Raw genomic sequence first — 15,333 nt, 5'->3', positions numbered from 1 at the left:
AAAAATCAACACTTCTGCATAGATTTATTGCATCAGAACAGAAGCATGGCAGGAGACGAAAATGAACCGGCGAAAAACCTACAGCCCCATTTATCTAAACAAGATCTTTCTCGCCTTGTTAGTAGACTTTCAATTAGATTTTAAGAAAATAATTGCAATAATATTTTAAATCCTAAGACATTAGAGATAAATACTCAAAATTCTGTTCATTCACCCATCTGTCAACTACATCATGAAATATTATACAATACATACTGGTACATTTATACTGTTTCTTATGTGGAAGAGTTTTAATATTATTTAAGAAACCATTGAGTTGAAATGTAAAGCAGACAACTGTGAGGACTTTGAATAAAAATTTTAATATTAAATGGGCCATTTTCTATTTCCATTTCCTGTTGACCTACTACCACTACTAAAGAATGTAATTATTTGCCAATTTCAAGGTGGTGTCTGGTAACCGCAATGCTTACCAATAAGTTTGGGGCCAATTAACAAAAAGATGTAAACTACAACAGTTTTTACACAGCTCTCCTTTAAAACCCTAGATTATGAATTTATCCTCGTGAGTGTCCTACTACAATGTATGTAGGGAACATCATGCATATTGATGTTTCCTACATACATGTATCTTCATTTATTCCACAAATTCCTTTGTTCTATTACCACATGGGAAAGTGTTTAAACATCACAGCCACTGAAAAGTTTCTTTTGGCCTTTTCCCAAATGGTTTTCTGCTGATTCATGCTCATGATTTTATTATAGGCCAAGAAAAAAATATTTATGTGATAACATGGAATGAATAAATAGGGTAGGTAGGTAAAATCATTATTATTTTTTAATATCATTTTATATAGAATTTTTTGGGAGGATTTCTTGACTTTAATAGTGCTCAACTAAAAAATGATAGTCTAGCAGCATTTAAAAAAAAAAGAGTAAAATACAACAAATGTACTCACAGAACTACGCAGGGTAGGCAGAAAAAAAGGATAGGTTGGGTAAACTCAAACAGATATATTATTTTCTTGGCCTTAGACACCTTTTAAAGTCAAAGTTCTTGCAAATCAAGTATTTGTTGTTGCATTCCAACATTGGACCAGGGGTTCGAAGGAAAGGGGCCATGGGCCTAGTGAAAGAAATCGGCAGTAGACCTACAGACCAAATCTACATCAAATTAAGTAGGTCTATGATGAAATTGGCTCAATTTCCTTTGAAATGTACAGTATGGTCTATATAAAATTATGATAGGTCTGTGTTGACCAAGCATTAAGTTTCTAACATTGCAAGGGCCATTTGCCCCTTCTAACTAAAATGGCCCCTTCACTTGAAAAGGAAATTCATATGATTTGTTAACAAATTGTCCCTTCAAGTTTAGAATATCTTTTCAAAAACCTGAAAATGGCTCCTTCTCAAAATTTTCTACCCAACCACTGTTTGACCCAATGTAGAGGTTTCCCTAGACCAATTTAGCATGGGGGTGCACCATGCCTTCATCTTCCAGCACCATGCTGCCTTCATCATGAATTTTACAATTTGCCCCCAGATGGCCAAATCCAACATTTAAGTCAGAAAATTAATTTAATTATTTTTAATTGATTTGCCTGTTAACATGTACTGCTGTTGTAATAACACCAATTAATGGTACTTTTACAATATCATACTAGGGTTAAGGATAATTGCAAATTTCTGTAAATAAATTGCCCGCATGTCAAGGTGGGTTGCCCCAATGTAACCGTCTGTGATGGTTGAGTGCCCTGAAAATATTTAAATAACCATGCCGTCACAAATTTCTGGGGAAAACACTACAATGGCTAATCATTATACGCAATACATATGTAAGATCCAACACATTTCTAAAAAATTAATGGTAGCACTACAAATTTTGTTTCCTCTGCATTCCTGTTTAATTAAGTCTTGTATGTACATTGTAATTACTTGTCCCTTATATATTGTTAGTACACAAATTTCATCAGAATGTTTATAATATTTCATCACCCTTATGCTATTTGTAGGCATCAAGTAATACTTAAGTGAATCTGTATATAAGAAGCCATGTTTTAGATCAAAAGAAGAAAAAAACTTGTAGAGATTTTATTTTATGAGTTTTGTTGGATTTTAATTTGAAAGATACGAAAATGGAATTAGTTGGTCTTGTAAGTCTCATAATGAACATCATGTATAGAAGAATAATGTTAACTTTACTTGATATTACTACATGTATTAATAAAAACATTTGAATAAAGGTTAATTGATTATACAGTGATTTAGCCAGCTTAAATGTCAGTGTTCACTGTTCAGTCATATATGTTAATTTTTTAGTTGTAGGTTGTACTCATTAATTATGTTTTTTTTTAGTTATCTATCTTGAGTGGAACAAATTGAATTTTGTTTGCATTAAAGGTTCAATTGATGATTTATTGATATTTTATTTAAATATGAATCTCATGTGGTCTTAAAGTAAGGCAAAAAGTATGCGTGCTTTCTTTTCCAAATAATACACCTTTAAAAAAAATTGGGTAGGTAGGTACATGTACCGCCTGGGGAGGTGGGGGGTATTATTATATATACAGTAAATGCCAGTGTATACAGATGTGCCCCTGAAATGGGTCTGTTTTTCTAGAGTTAAAATATATGATCGGGTCATAAATTTTCTACTTTGCGATTTATTGCGGTAAAAGCTGAAAATTTCATATTTGTCCAGTCTGGTATTGACTTTTAATTAGTTAGTGGAATCGTCTGCATGCTTGACAGAAAGGTAAAAAAGTATGATGCGATTGAGGCTATTATTTAACATTGATCATTAAAAATTAAAGTAGTATTGAGATAGCTCTCTTTTTTTTTTTTGTATGGCCTAACAGTTATGGTCTGATTATTCTTAGACTTATAAAAAAAGTATCTTTTCATGTTATGTTACACCATTTTTCAGAAAGAAATATTTTAAATTCTATTTATTTAGCCTGTAGAGTATGTATAGTTTATTTTTCAATTTAATTTTATACTTTCATCTATTAATAGCAAATAGAGAAGCTGACTCCACTTACACAAGAGGTTATCAGCAGACAGGCTACTATCAACATAGGTAAGTTGTGATTTTTTTATTTAAATCAAAGGGTCCATGATTTTCTGATCATCAACCTGATTTTCCAGTGTAAAAAAGTAGTAATTGGTTTGTGGATGTGTGGTAGGCCTTGCTCAACTTTGTAAGTACAATTTAACTTGAAAGGTATTTGGCAGAATCTGTTCAAGAAAGGATATGCTGTTTGATGTGACAAAAGGAAGGTCTAGTTCAACTTTTACAAAAAAAGTAGAAAAAAAGAATAAACATGGAGAAATGCAGCTATTGCATCAGCATCTACAACAAGAGGTTTATTCTATGAATGGCTTAAGACTTCTTTTCTATGTATTGGGGAAATGTACATATATCTTCACACGAACACTGAAAACAGCTTCCTGCAATTATTCTTTCACAGTCATAATTTCAGTACTGGAAAAATCTGGTTTACTGTAATTTGTTTATCTGCTCTCGCAGTATACTGTGCATGTGTTTATTTTTACTCTGAAACAGGATTTGGGAAAGGATATTACTTTTTTTTTTTGAATAATGTGTATTCAATTCATTTGCACGAACATACATGTATTAATAATTTTGTTGCAGTTTTGTTGGTTAATTTTATATTTTCACTCAATGATAAAAAATGACAGTTAAATCTTCCTATATATTTGATTATAATGCTGCTTATGAGAGATAACTTCTTGAATCATGTGTACAGCATAAAGAAATTTGCAAACGATATGATTGGTATTTTTTTGTATTTTACAAAGTAATTGTTTCATTATATAAGTTTTTATCACTTCCAGGCACAATAGGACACGTGGCTCATGGAAAGTCTACCGTAGTAAAGGCTATCTCAGGTGTACAGGTGGGTACTAATGTATCTCTACTGTTAATCATGTAGTTATGAAATACTGTTCAGATTGTGTGAATTAAGCACTGCTAAATGCTATTTAATTTGCATTTTTTGGAAAGAGTCAATGTTTCAAATTGAACAAAACTAATGATTTTTTGGCCTTACAAAAATGATGCTTACAGACTATGCACAAGTTTCAATACAAATATCAGTAATTTTTTTTACAACCACAAATTGTAACACTAGCTTTCATTCATAAAAATCATACATGGATGGATCAATAGATAAGGTATTTCCTTCTTGACCTCACCCACTATATTTTTATTTGGATGTTGGATGTTAATAGGTTTTATCTAATCACATATTTTTAAGTTTTATGATCACATTTATTGTGGTTAGAGACAGACTGATACTGTGTTTTAACACCTGATCACAATCCAAATTCAGGTCTGCAGTTTGAATGTTGTGTCTGAATGTGTTACAAATATTCAAAGTCCAATCTCTGTGTGTTGAGGTGCTTCCTGTGATGCATTTTATTTTCATTTTAAAGATAACAAAACAATTTAAAAATTTGGGCTGTTTAAGATAGGTTAAAACTTTTATAAATTTTACATATGATTAAATGCTACTTGTGATACATATTTCACCACAAAGTAAGTGTTATTGATCATATTAATATTTCTTCTTTATTTCAGACTGTCAGATTTAAAAATGAATTGGAAAGAAATATAACAATCAAGTTAGGTTATGCTAATGCAAAGGTATGTATCATTGGACCAATGCTACATTAAACCTTTTCCCTAAATCTGTCTTCAGAACTAGTCTTCACTTTACTTTTCAACTTACAGGCCCATTGGGCCTGCAAGTTGAAAAATTTATAGGCCCACCATCAATTCTACAGGCCCAAATTTGTAAGCCGCCATCGACGTGATTAAAAAAGTTCATATCCCTTTGTCATTGACAATCTTTTAATATTTTTATCTTGGTTTTGTGTTTAGAGACGACGTAGGAACAAACGTGTAAACAACTTTGACACTACATCTGGTTCCCTGTAATCAGAAGTGCGTAATTTACAGTGTTTGACACTAACTTTTCTAATTATGTAGCCCACAGGACTATTTGATAGATTAATTAGGTAGTCCTCAGAATAATTTTGCGGTCCAGGTTTTAGGACTAATAAAATTTCAAGAATAAATTTAAGTAGCCCAAAAGACTACCAATTAAAATTTCAAGGTAATTCTCTCTCAAATTACGTAGGCACAGGACTACTGGACTACTGCTAGTGTTGAACCCTGATTTAGGTGGGGACTATTTCTCAAGGATCAGTTAATGTTACTGAAAATTACGTAAAGAATATTGAAATCTGACACTTGGTGACTTTTCAGCCGATTTCACAGACACAGCGTTTGACAATATAATGAATAGAAAAATATTAATGTGATTTTGAAAAGGGTGGTATTTATTTCCACAGGCCCAATGGGCACTTGTCCACCGTTTTACACGCCCAACTGCTATTTCACATACCTTGTGCTTCGGACTACCGGCTAATTTTGAAGACTGTTAACCCTAATTCCTTAATCTCTCTTCAGAACTAGTGCTACATCTACCCTAATCCTTAAATCTTTCTTCAGAACTAGTGCTATGTTAAACCTAATCCTTAAATCGGTCTTCAGAACTAGTGCTACATATAACCTAATCCTTAAATCGGTCTTCAGAACTAGTGCTACATTAACCCTGATCTATAAATCTCTCTTAAATTGTCTTCTTTAAGATTGAAAACCATAACAGCTTTTAGATTGAATAGTTGTATTTCAATATTCCTTAATATGTGATTCTCATCAATGTTAACTACATGTAATGACTCAGAAGGCCTCTTAGGCATCAGCACCTTTTTTTGTCAAATGTGTTGTCTTTTATGCATTCAGATAGCTTTTTTTTCTGTAGATATACAAATGTGATAACAATTCCTGTCCTCGACCTGGATGTTATAGATCTTGTGGTAGTTCTAAAGAAGATGCATTTCCTTGTGATAGAACTGGATGTATGGGCAAATTTAGGGTTCTTAGGTGAGGATTTAATTTGACTACACACTGTTCCACCAGTTTCAAAGTGATGGTGTCCATCCACCCATTCTCCTATTTGCACTCTTTTCGATACAGTTTTTTAAAATGAATATTACTTGCGTAAACATAATTTTATTTTGAAACAAACATGATTTTTTTTTTTAATTTAAAGGGAAAGAATTAGTGCATAATACTGTCTGGTTGAAGGGTTAATTCCAGACTGAAGTATTTACCTTTACTGTCCTTGAATTTGTGCTATGTACAAATATCAACTACTACCATACAGATATCAACTGCTACTGTACAAATATCAATTACGACTGTACAAATATCAACTACTACTGTATTGATATCAACCACTATCAGTTTATGAACTTGCACTGTTGTAAGATTTTTCACGGGAAAACTCGAAATGAAAATTGACTTTCTCACAGCTAAAGTCTGCTTTACTAACTTTACAAATCCTTTAAAAAATTCAAATGTTTTACTTGCCAAATGAAAAGTGGAGCATAAAAAACAACTTTCTCGCACCAAAACTGCACTTGCTTCGGTGATGAGAAAGTTGAATCCTAGAACACTGCCTTGGTTACTCTACATACTTGTATTAAAATTATTATTTTATTCGTGAACCTAGACGAAGAGTTTTGATACATTATTTGTTTAAGTTCAATGACTGTATTCTTTTTTTAGACATGTATCGTTTGTTGATTGTCCTGGTCACGACATTCTTATGGCAACCATGTTGAACGGGGCAGCTGTCATGGATGCTGCATTGTTATTGATAGGTAGGTTTCTTACCTATATATGTATATGAAACTTAGAATTGAATACTGAGAATTCATTACTTTTTTTTTCTATGACAGTATTTTATTGTTGTATATCATACTGTGCTAAATTTTTCTTTTGTGAACAACTTAATAAATATATGATGGATGTGTCATTATTTTCTCATATTGGGAAGTTTTGCCCTTTTTTTTAATTAAAAAAAAATATCCGTAATATATAAATGGCTGTTTCTTTTCTTTGAATTACATGCTATACAGTAATTAATTAGCTTAAGATAGAAGTAATACAAATTTGAGCTGCCACCACAACTCCCATTTTTATGGTTGAAACCATATTTTTTTGTTTCTAGCTGGGAATGAATCTTGTCCACAGCCTCAAACATCAGAACATCTGGCTGCGGTAGAAATCATGAAATTAAAACACATACTGATATTACAAAATAAGATAGACTTAGTGAAGGAGAGTCAGGCCAAGGAACAGTATGAACAGATTCTAGCATTTGTTAAAGGTAATTTATATAGCAATGCATACTTTAGGGATTTTCCAGTGAAGAAACCATAAGGAGGTTGGAAATCTCATTTTTTAATACCCCTATTTAATTAGAACTGTTTTACATATATTAAAATGGAATATTTTATTTCCCTTCTTTTTGACAGTAAAAATATAAAGTGATGTTCTTCTTATCCCAGGTAAATTTCACTGGAAAAGCCCTTATTTTACTACAAAAGAACTACTATATCTCCTACTTCAATGTTCTATGAATAAACAGCCCTAGGCTGGTTTCACTGAGTAAATTTATCAAATTATATTTCTATATCTCGTAAGCAGGCTGATTATAAGTACTTCAGCAACGGTATCAATTAAAAAACTCAGTTTTCACAGTTATAAAATAGAGTTTGATGTTGTCTCGGGTCTTAAGATAGTATCAATGCTTATTTTGTTGCACAATTAAGAAAGAAATACTTTTGGTATTGAAACATATCTAAAGTAATTTTTTTTGTGGCATTGAATTTGTCAGTGGTTTAAATTAGTGCTCTGGTACACTCAATTTTCTGACCCAGAAACTTATTCATGTATCTAGGACTTATACCTTGAACCCTTTTAATTTGCACTTGATTGAGGAGTTTTGGTTTCCTCAAAGAGACCATTGATTGGAAACTTTAAGTTTTGGACCTTCCACTCTTCAAATTAAATATGAACCCTAATTTTGGTACTAAAACAGAAGATAGGCCATCTGGGGTAATAATTTAATGTCATAACAATATGTCAAACAATGAATTGTGATACACATTGTGGTTTAAAGATGATACTGTGAAGCCTGCAAAAATACCAACAATATATATGGTGTGCTGGACAGTCACATGCTACATGTACATTTATAATAACCCTAGAATATTGGATAAAAGTGTCTAAATGATAACCGGTTATTATTTTTAGGAACAATTGCAGAAGGGGCACCTATAATACCAGTATCAGCCCAGCTGAAATATAATATTGATGTAATATGTGAATATATTGTTAAAAAGATACCTGTTCCTAAAAGGGATTTTCTGTCAGAACCCAGATTGATAGGTATGTATCAGAAAAATTTTGTCAATAAAATGTATTGTTATGGTAATTAACTGGTTTATAGTTATAGTTTATTTTATATTACCTGTGTATTTATAACATATTATATGAACAAATGGTGAATTCTGAAATCATTTGAAAAGTGTAAGTGTATAGTTGGAACACTTTCAAATTAAAATATGAATACTTTTAATTTCTAAACCAAAAGTATACATCCAAGTGGCCATTTTTTAAAAAGGGGAGGGTTGTAATCATGCCACATTTTTTGCACTTTTCCCTAGTCAGAAATTTCTGGCCTCTGTATGTCTTTCATTTTTCACTTTCAGTTTTCTTTATGTTGCTGGAGTATATAGAGGCAACTGTTTTGCTGCACCTGTGTATAATATTGTTTTGGGGCCAGCTGCAGTCTGCCCTGTGGTGTGAGGGTTTCCTCATCATTCATTGAAAACCCATGGGTGGCCTTGAGCTGACATTTCTCATCCTGGTGGGGTTGTTGTATCATTGACATATTCACCATTTCCACTCTCCTTGTATCTAAGAAAAAAAGGAACAATAAGAATTAGCTAATAAATGTACATGAGGACTGTATTAGGTTGGTTTTTTTACTTTTCAGTAATTAGGTCATTTGATGTAAACAAACCAGGAAGTGAGGTAGATGATCTAAAGGGAGGAGTAGCTGGAGGCAGTATTCTTAGAGGTGTACTGAAGGTATACTTACAGGTTTTGTCAGGAGTGAAATATTTACTCTCAGTCTTTACAAAGTCTGTCTACAGGATGTAATATTATTCAGACCAGAAATTTTAAATTCTTGAATTGTAGATTATTAAGCGTCATAAGTCTTGTTTGAATCAGACTTCTTGTAGGCAATGTCACAGTAAATCAAGTCCACAATTATTATATAATGGCCATATAACTGCTGAGTCCATATAATAACAAATATATTTATTTATCTGAAAGAAATAATAATTCACAAATACAATTTGTGACACACAGGACACATTAACCTGTAAAAATCAATAGCAATAGCACCTACTTGACAGAGGGGGCAATAAACGTTTTTGATAAAATCTTCGTTATAAATCTCATAAAAGATTAGCACATTTGAAATTAAATGAATAATTATGAAATTTCTGCACAATTCAAAATATCTTGCATTATTAAAAGAAACGTACTTTTAAATGTAAATTTACTTCTTATGAAATTATTCAAATCAATATTGAAATAAATTTTGTTCTCTATAATTGTACTTTTAGAATAAAAGTGTTTTAGAAATAATATACCAAATTTATCTAAATTCCTATGAAAAGAAACTATTTATCAAAACATACCTGAACGGCGACATTAATCGACCGAATAAATTTTGTTTGTACAATAGAAAGTTTATATATCTCTAACAGTGAAATTGACATGCAGTGCTCGTGCAATTATCGTGCGAAATAATCGTCATAGGCATATCTATTATATGTTGTCATGCAGTGTCCTTGGTCATATATGAAAGTACGTCATGATGAATGAAACGACGAAATGAATTGAAGATGAATTATGAAATGAAACTCAAATTCCAATTAGTATTTTGATATAAATAATCAAAATAGTCAATGCGGTGACAGCAAGTTTCACTTTCACCATTTACCTCAAATTTACTGGAAATGGCTTTACAGTTCTATATTTGACAATTAAAGGATTTTGGAATCCATGAAGGCAAACCATTAAGGTACATTGGAAATACATCTATACAAAGATAAAATTAATCTTAAAAGGCTGTCCATGTGAAAATCGAGCAGATGGTATTATATGGGTGGCTCAGGGTAAATTTTATTCCACTGAATTTTTTATTTCAATGTAATGTATATGTTGTATGAATGTTTTAAATTGACCATGGATGGCTGAGTTTAAATTTACCGAACAAATTTTGCTCAAATTAAAAAGAGTTATCTCACCTTTTTTCAATGAATTTAATGTTTTCAAAAGGTTTCTATGGGTTGCAGTATTGAAAGACTTTGTATAGCAGTATTGATTTGGTGTATTTTGGTTCCTTTTTTAGGTTGGTATGGAAATAGAGGTGCGACCAGGTATAGTATCTAAGGACCAGGAAGGAAAATTAACTTGTAAACCAATCAGATCACGGATATTATCTCTGTTCGCAGAACAAAATGATCTACAGTACGCTGTACCAGGAGGATTGATAGGTATGAATTACTGGCACAGATAAAATTACTTGAAGTTCTGCTTAAGTCAAAATCTAGGACATTAATTGTCAAGATAATAGTCAAGATGTTTTGAGTGCAATTATTATATTCCTGAAAACATGGCTTATTGCTTCTTTATACAGTATTCTACATGTATGCATAACTACAGCCATATTTTGCTAACAACGGAAGTGTAAACTTCAAATTTTAAAATAAATGTACAGATTTATCAGAATAGATTTTTGTTTGGAAAGCAAATATGCTGTTGCCTAAATATCTAGTGCAATGCAAGCTAACAATAATTTGTGACAAATTACCAGATTTGAATAAAAAATTTAATATTTTATGTTTATTGATGTTGGTATTTAGCTTGATTATGACATAAAATATCTTAATTCATCTAACTTTAAGGAAATGGCAATTTTTCAAGAAAATTGATGCCAGCTTGCACTGCATAATACATTTAGGAACATAACTACAGTCAAACCTCGGTAGCTCGAACTCCAAGCGACCATTGAAATGTGTTCAAGTTATCGGGAGTTCGAGAAATTGAAGTTTGTATATTTTCGGATTTTTTTTGTTGCCGGTCTGAGTTGCTTACTTCCTATGAAGTTGTGTTAGTTTGTGGATCTTTTTCATTTGCTTTCTGGAGATTGTGTTGATTTGTGGACATTAAAAATGCTGTGTTCGCTTTTAAAAACGATTTCAAGTTCCTTGGTCAATAATTTGTTTTCATTTGATTTTCTTTCATGCTTTCATCATACCGACTTCGGAAAATATTCTTGAACTTCAATCAGTATTATTTTAAGATCAAAACTACCTAATTAGTGATGACTTAATTATTACCTGTAATTAACTAAAATGACACTGATTAATGATAGGGTTTCAGTTTTTCTCACCATTTATTACCCAAGCTGACTAAGTTTCTAATGAGTTCGATTTAGTGAGGGTTATTCTTGAACATTTATTACCAAACGGACCGACTAGTCAGTTCGAGTGTTCAAGAAATTGAAGTTTGAGAAATCCAAGGTTATTTATATTGGTTATGAAGGAGAAAATTTTGGTACTTTGAATTGTGTTCGAGAAATTCCGGGTGTTCGAGCCATCTGAATTCGAGCGAGCGAGGTTCAACTATATATGAATTTCAGACTTCAAATCTTGTTTTTGACAGCTGTAGATTTATTCTAAAATATGATGTTTACGTTTTTGTTGTTAATGTTATATAGAAGTTATAAAACATGTGTCCCTAAGTTTGACTTGTGCCTGTGTGTTATATACATATAAAGATGCATGAAGCAATGTTTCAACACTAAATTTAATGTATTTTTAAACTATGAATGAAAACATTTCATTAAGGAATGACCTAGATATTGACTTTAGCTGAACCTTAAAACATGACTTGAAGGATATGTCAACATTTACTTCTTAAGGTTACTTCATAATTTATTTAATGTTCATTACTGATTAACTTGATAAGAAAAAAAATGAGCATAGATTCAGAGGCTCTTTCTGAGGTTATCGCTGATAATTTTATGCCTATATTGTGTTCATCATATATGACGGGGTAAATTATGAAGGTAGTGGCAAAGAAGTTTGAATCGTAGCATTTTTTTCATACATTGAAAATTATTTTCTGATAGTAAATGTCAAGATAAGATTCCATTTTCGTTTGTGCTGTATTGTCCAGATTATGAGTTCAAGCAATTTTTATGCACATATTTGTTTAATTTAAGGTGTTGGTACTAAGATAGATCCTATGTTATGTCGTGCTGATAGAATGGTTGGTCATGTACTTGGTGCAGTTGGGGCATTACCTGAAATCTACACAGAATTAACTATATCATTCTTCTTACTTCGGCGTCTTCTTGGTGTTAAAACTGAAGGAGAGAAGAAAGGAGCAAAGGTATAGTGGGTTGGATGGATGAATTCACTTCCAAATTATACCCTACTAAACTATTGGGGGGTTTATTGATTTGTCTATATGTCTGTCTGTCCATCTGTTATCCAATCTGTCTGAATTTTGTGCCAGCCATCTCGATTCCTGATGGATCAATGGATTGATTCCAAATTATTAGATTGGGCTTACATTGAAAATGATTTTGGTTGATGTCCAATATAAACTTAAAATTTTCATGAATCCAAAGAAGTTTTTAGCAGAAATAATACCATGTGAAATCTCCCACTTTGAGAAAATTTTAAGGAGGAGATACGTGTATCCTACTTTTTCAAAACTTAACACCTATCCTTAACTATCATCTGTCTATTAAATTTTAGGTCCAGAAGTTATCAAAGAACGAAGTATTGATGGTTAACATAGGATCACTGTCAACAGGTGGGCGTGTTCTCGCTGTAAAGGCTGATCTTGCTAAAATAGGTCTGACAAACCCTGTATGTACAGATATTGGAGAAAAGATTGCACTCAGCAGAAGAGTAGAGAAACATTGGAGGTAATTAAAAACAGGTTTAAAAATGATAACTTGCACATACAAGTAAATTAAACATTATTTTGTGGAAACTAGGCATATTGTTATGACACGTATCTGTATGTTTGAAATCGATTGAGGAAGCAAACAATACCTTAAAAAAATACCATGTGAAAATGTTCACTCTTGTTTGTTTCTTACTCAGTTACAGAACAGATTGAAGTCTTTAGATGTATGTATTGTTTCAAAAGCCATACACCTATGATTTAGGTGTAATGTAAACACATTCTTATGAGTATCAATTTTTCCAGTTTCAATAAATGATTGGTGTTATATAGTGATAAAAATCAATTTCAGGTTCAGTACTTTTTGTGCTTTTCAGTTCTCTGTGAAAATAGCTAAAATAAGTAGGCAATTTTTTCTTATACATTTAAAGTTCCTATCTAAAGTTATATTTAATTGATTTTATGATAATTATTTATTATAGATTGATTGGTTGGGGACAGATCAGAAGTGGTATTAAGATAGATCCTGTCAGCCAGGATGACTGAGTCATGTGATCAGGTCATTTGATTTCTGATGCAATTAAGAGACATATTGAAAAGCCGGCTATGGAGACTTTATTCAATTCTGTTGATGCTGTCAAATATGGACATTAAATGATGATTTTAGCAAGAAAATAAAAGTTCTTAAGATTCAAGCTATGAAAACAATTATTGTCAACTTCAAACTGATAAATCTATTGCATTGTACAGTATATATGTCTGAAAATAAATATTTATTTCAACACTTCAACACCTATTATTGTTAATCATGCATATATTGTATAATCATTACAATATCAACTGTTGTATGTGGAACCTTTACCACTTTAATGAATTCCAATGCTGATATGTGCTGACATTTACCAATACCTGTTAAGATTTTAGTGTAACTATAAGTTTTCTTAAGTCATAGTCATATTGGTTAGACAACCTCTGGGATGTAGTAGCTTAGTTTGATATTTTTTTGAGCAACTCAAAAATTTATTTGTACTGTATGGTTGCTTCTTTCATTTGGCAATGAGGAAAAGTGCTGGCCTGGAAGATTGTAAAACATTTTGACAAGGATCCCTTGAACAATAGGACACAAGAACCCGTATATTGTTTTAGATATTGTAATTGGTGATTCCAAGCTATTTTAGTGAATCTAAATACTGTTATACTAATCATGGTGTCTGTACAGTGAGGCACAAACACACATATGACAATGAATAGCACTACTCTTCTGTAAATGCTTGGTAAGGTGCAGTGATACACACGAAAGATGTCCATAGTAAAAAAGTAATTAAGCTGACAATTTTCTAGGTCTATTTACAAATAAAAAAAGTCATTTTTTTACACCAATAAAAAAGTTTCTATGTCATTTTAAATTTTTTTTATTGCAATGTCAATAAAATGTAAACAATTAATAATCAGATCAATTTCATTTCTGGTTATAAATTTCAAATGTAGCATCTTCTGGCAATAGAGTTACATATGGTGAAGATAGATCCTATCCCACATTGATCTTCATGAAGAAAGGTATGAAAACTAATGTCATTAGGGTAGTATGAAAACCAATGACATTAGGGTTGTATGAAAACCAATGTCATTAGGGTTGTATGAAAACCAATGACATTAGGGTTGTATGAAAACTAATGACATTAGGGTTGTATGAAAACCAATGATATTGGGGTTGTATGAAAACCAATGACATTAGGGTTGTATGAAAACCAGTGATATTGGGGTTGTATGAAAACCAATGACATTAGGGTTATATGAAAACCAATGTCATTAGGGTTGTATGAAAACCAATGATATTGGGGTTGTATGAACTTAACAATCAGTTAGTGCTCCTCTTTTGCTGTCTCTAAATTTCTTTCATGTTGATCTTATATCTTAGTAACTAGTCTCAGTAGAGGAAGGAACGAAAACCCTTATTGGAAATTTGTCGTCATTAATGCCCAAGTCTTAAGTCAAAGGTCAGGAACTATAGCTGACATACAAAAAAACATGCTGTCTTTATTACTTTACAGCCTTGTATGGATGAAATGCTTGTATTAAGTGTATGCAATATAATTTCATCAGGGTGAGAAGATGTTTCCCAAATATGGTCAAGAACTAGACGTTCACAATGAAATGGTTCATAGATATTGTTGCCATCTAGTTATTTCCACTTTCTACTTCTTTTAGGCAAAGCAGCACTGGTCATAATTCTAAAAAAAGGTACTCTATGTTCCTTTTTAATGTCTAGTTGTAAATGTTTTAAGACTTCATACACTGAAAACTTTCATCCTACATTTTATTTCCTGAGCACATATCCCTCTCTCATTATTATTTAGAGATCATTTTGATATTTGATATTTTATCCAACA

At 31.8% G+C, this 15,333-nt stretch overlaps 1 protein-coding gene across 1 annotated transcript; it reads left to right on the top strand.

The window, feature by feature from the left end:
- The first annotated feature begins 10 nt into the window (after positions 1–10).
- LOC148614950 (eukaryotic translation initiation factor 2 subunit 3-like) lies at positions 11–13,733 on the top strand. Its single transcript, XM_088589498.1, has 13 exons — positions 11–117; positions 3,016–3,079; positions 3,859–3,920; positions 4,604–4,669; positions 5,853–5,974; positions 6,662–6,756; positions 7,107–7,265; positions 8,195–8,329; positions 8,940–9,034; positions 10,371–10,515; positions 12,249–12,418; positions 12,790–12,962; positions 13,426–13,733. Exons 1-13 carry the CDS (start codon positions 46–48, stop codon positions 13,487–13,489), a joined length of 1,422 nt encoding a protein of 473 aa, XP_088445624.1. The 5' UTR covers positions 11–45; the 3' UTR covers positions 13,490–13,733.
- Positions 13,734–15,333: the final 1,600 nt, after the last annotated feature.

This window comes from Perna viridis, chromosome 6 (assembly GCF_037379345.1).
Source record: "Perna viridis isolate PV_CMFRI_1.1 ecotype Kerala chromosome 6, ASM3737934v1, whole genome shotgun sequence".
NCBI classification, from domain to species: Eukaryota; Metazoa; Mollusca; class Bivalvia; order Mytilida; family Mytilidae; genus Perna; species Perna viridis.
Note: the sequence above shows the minus strand (reverse complement) of the source record. Positions and strands in the feature narration are given on the sequence as shown.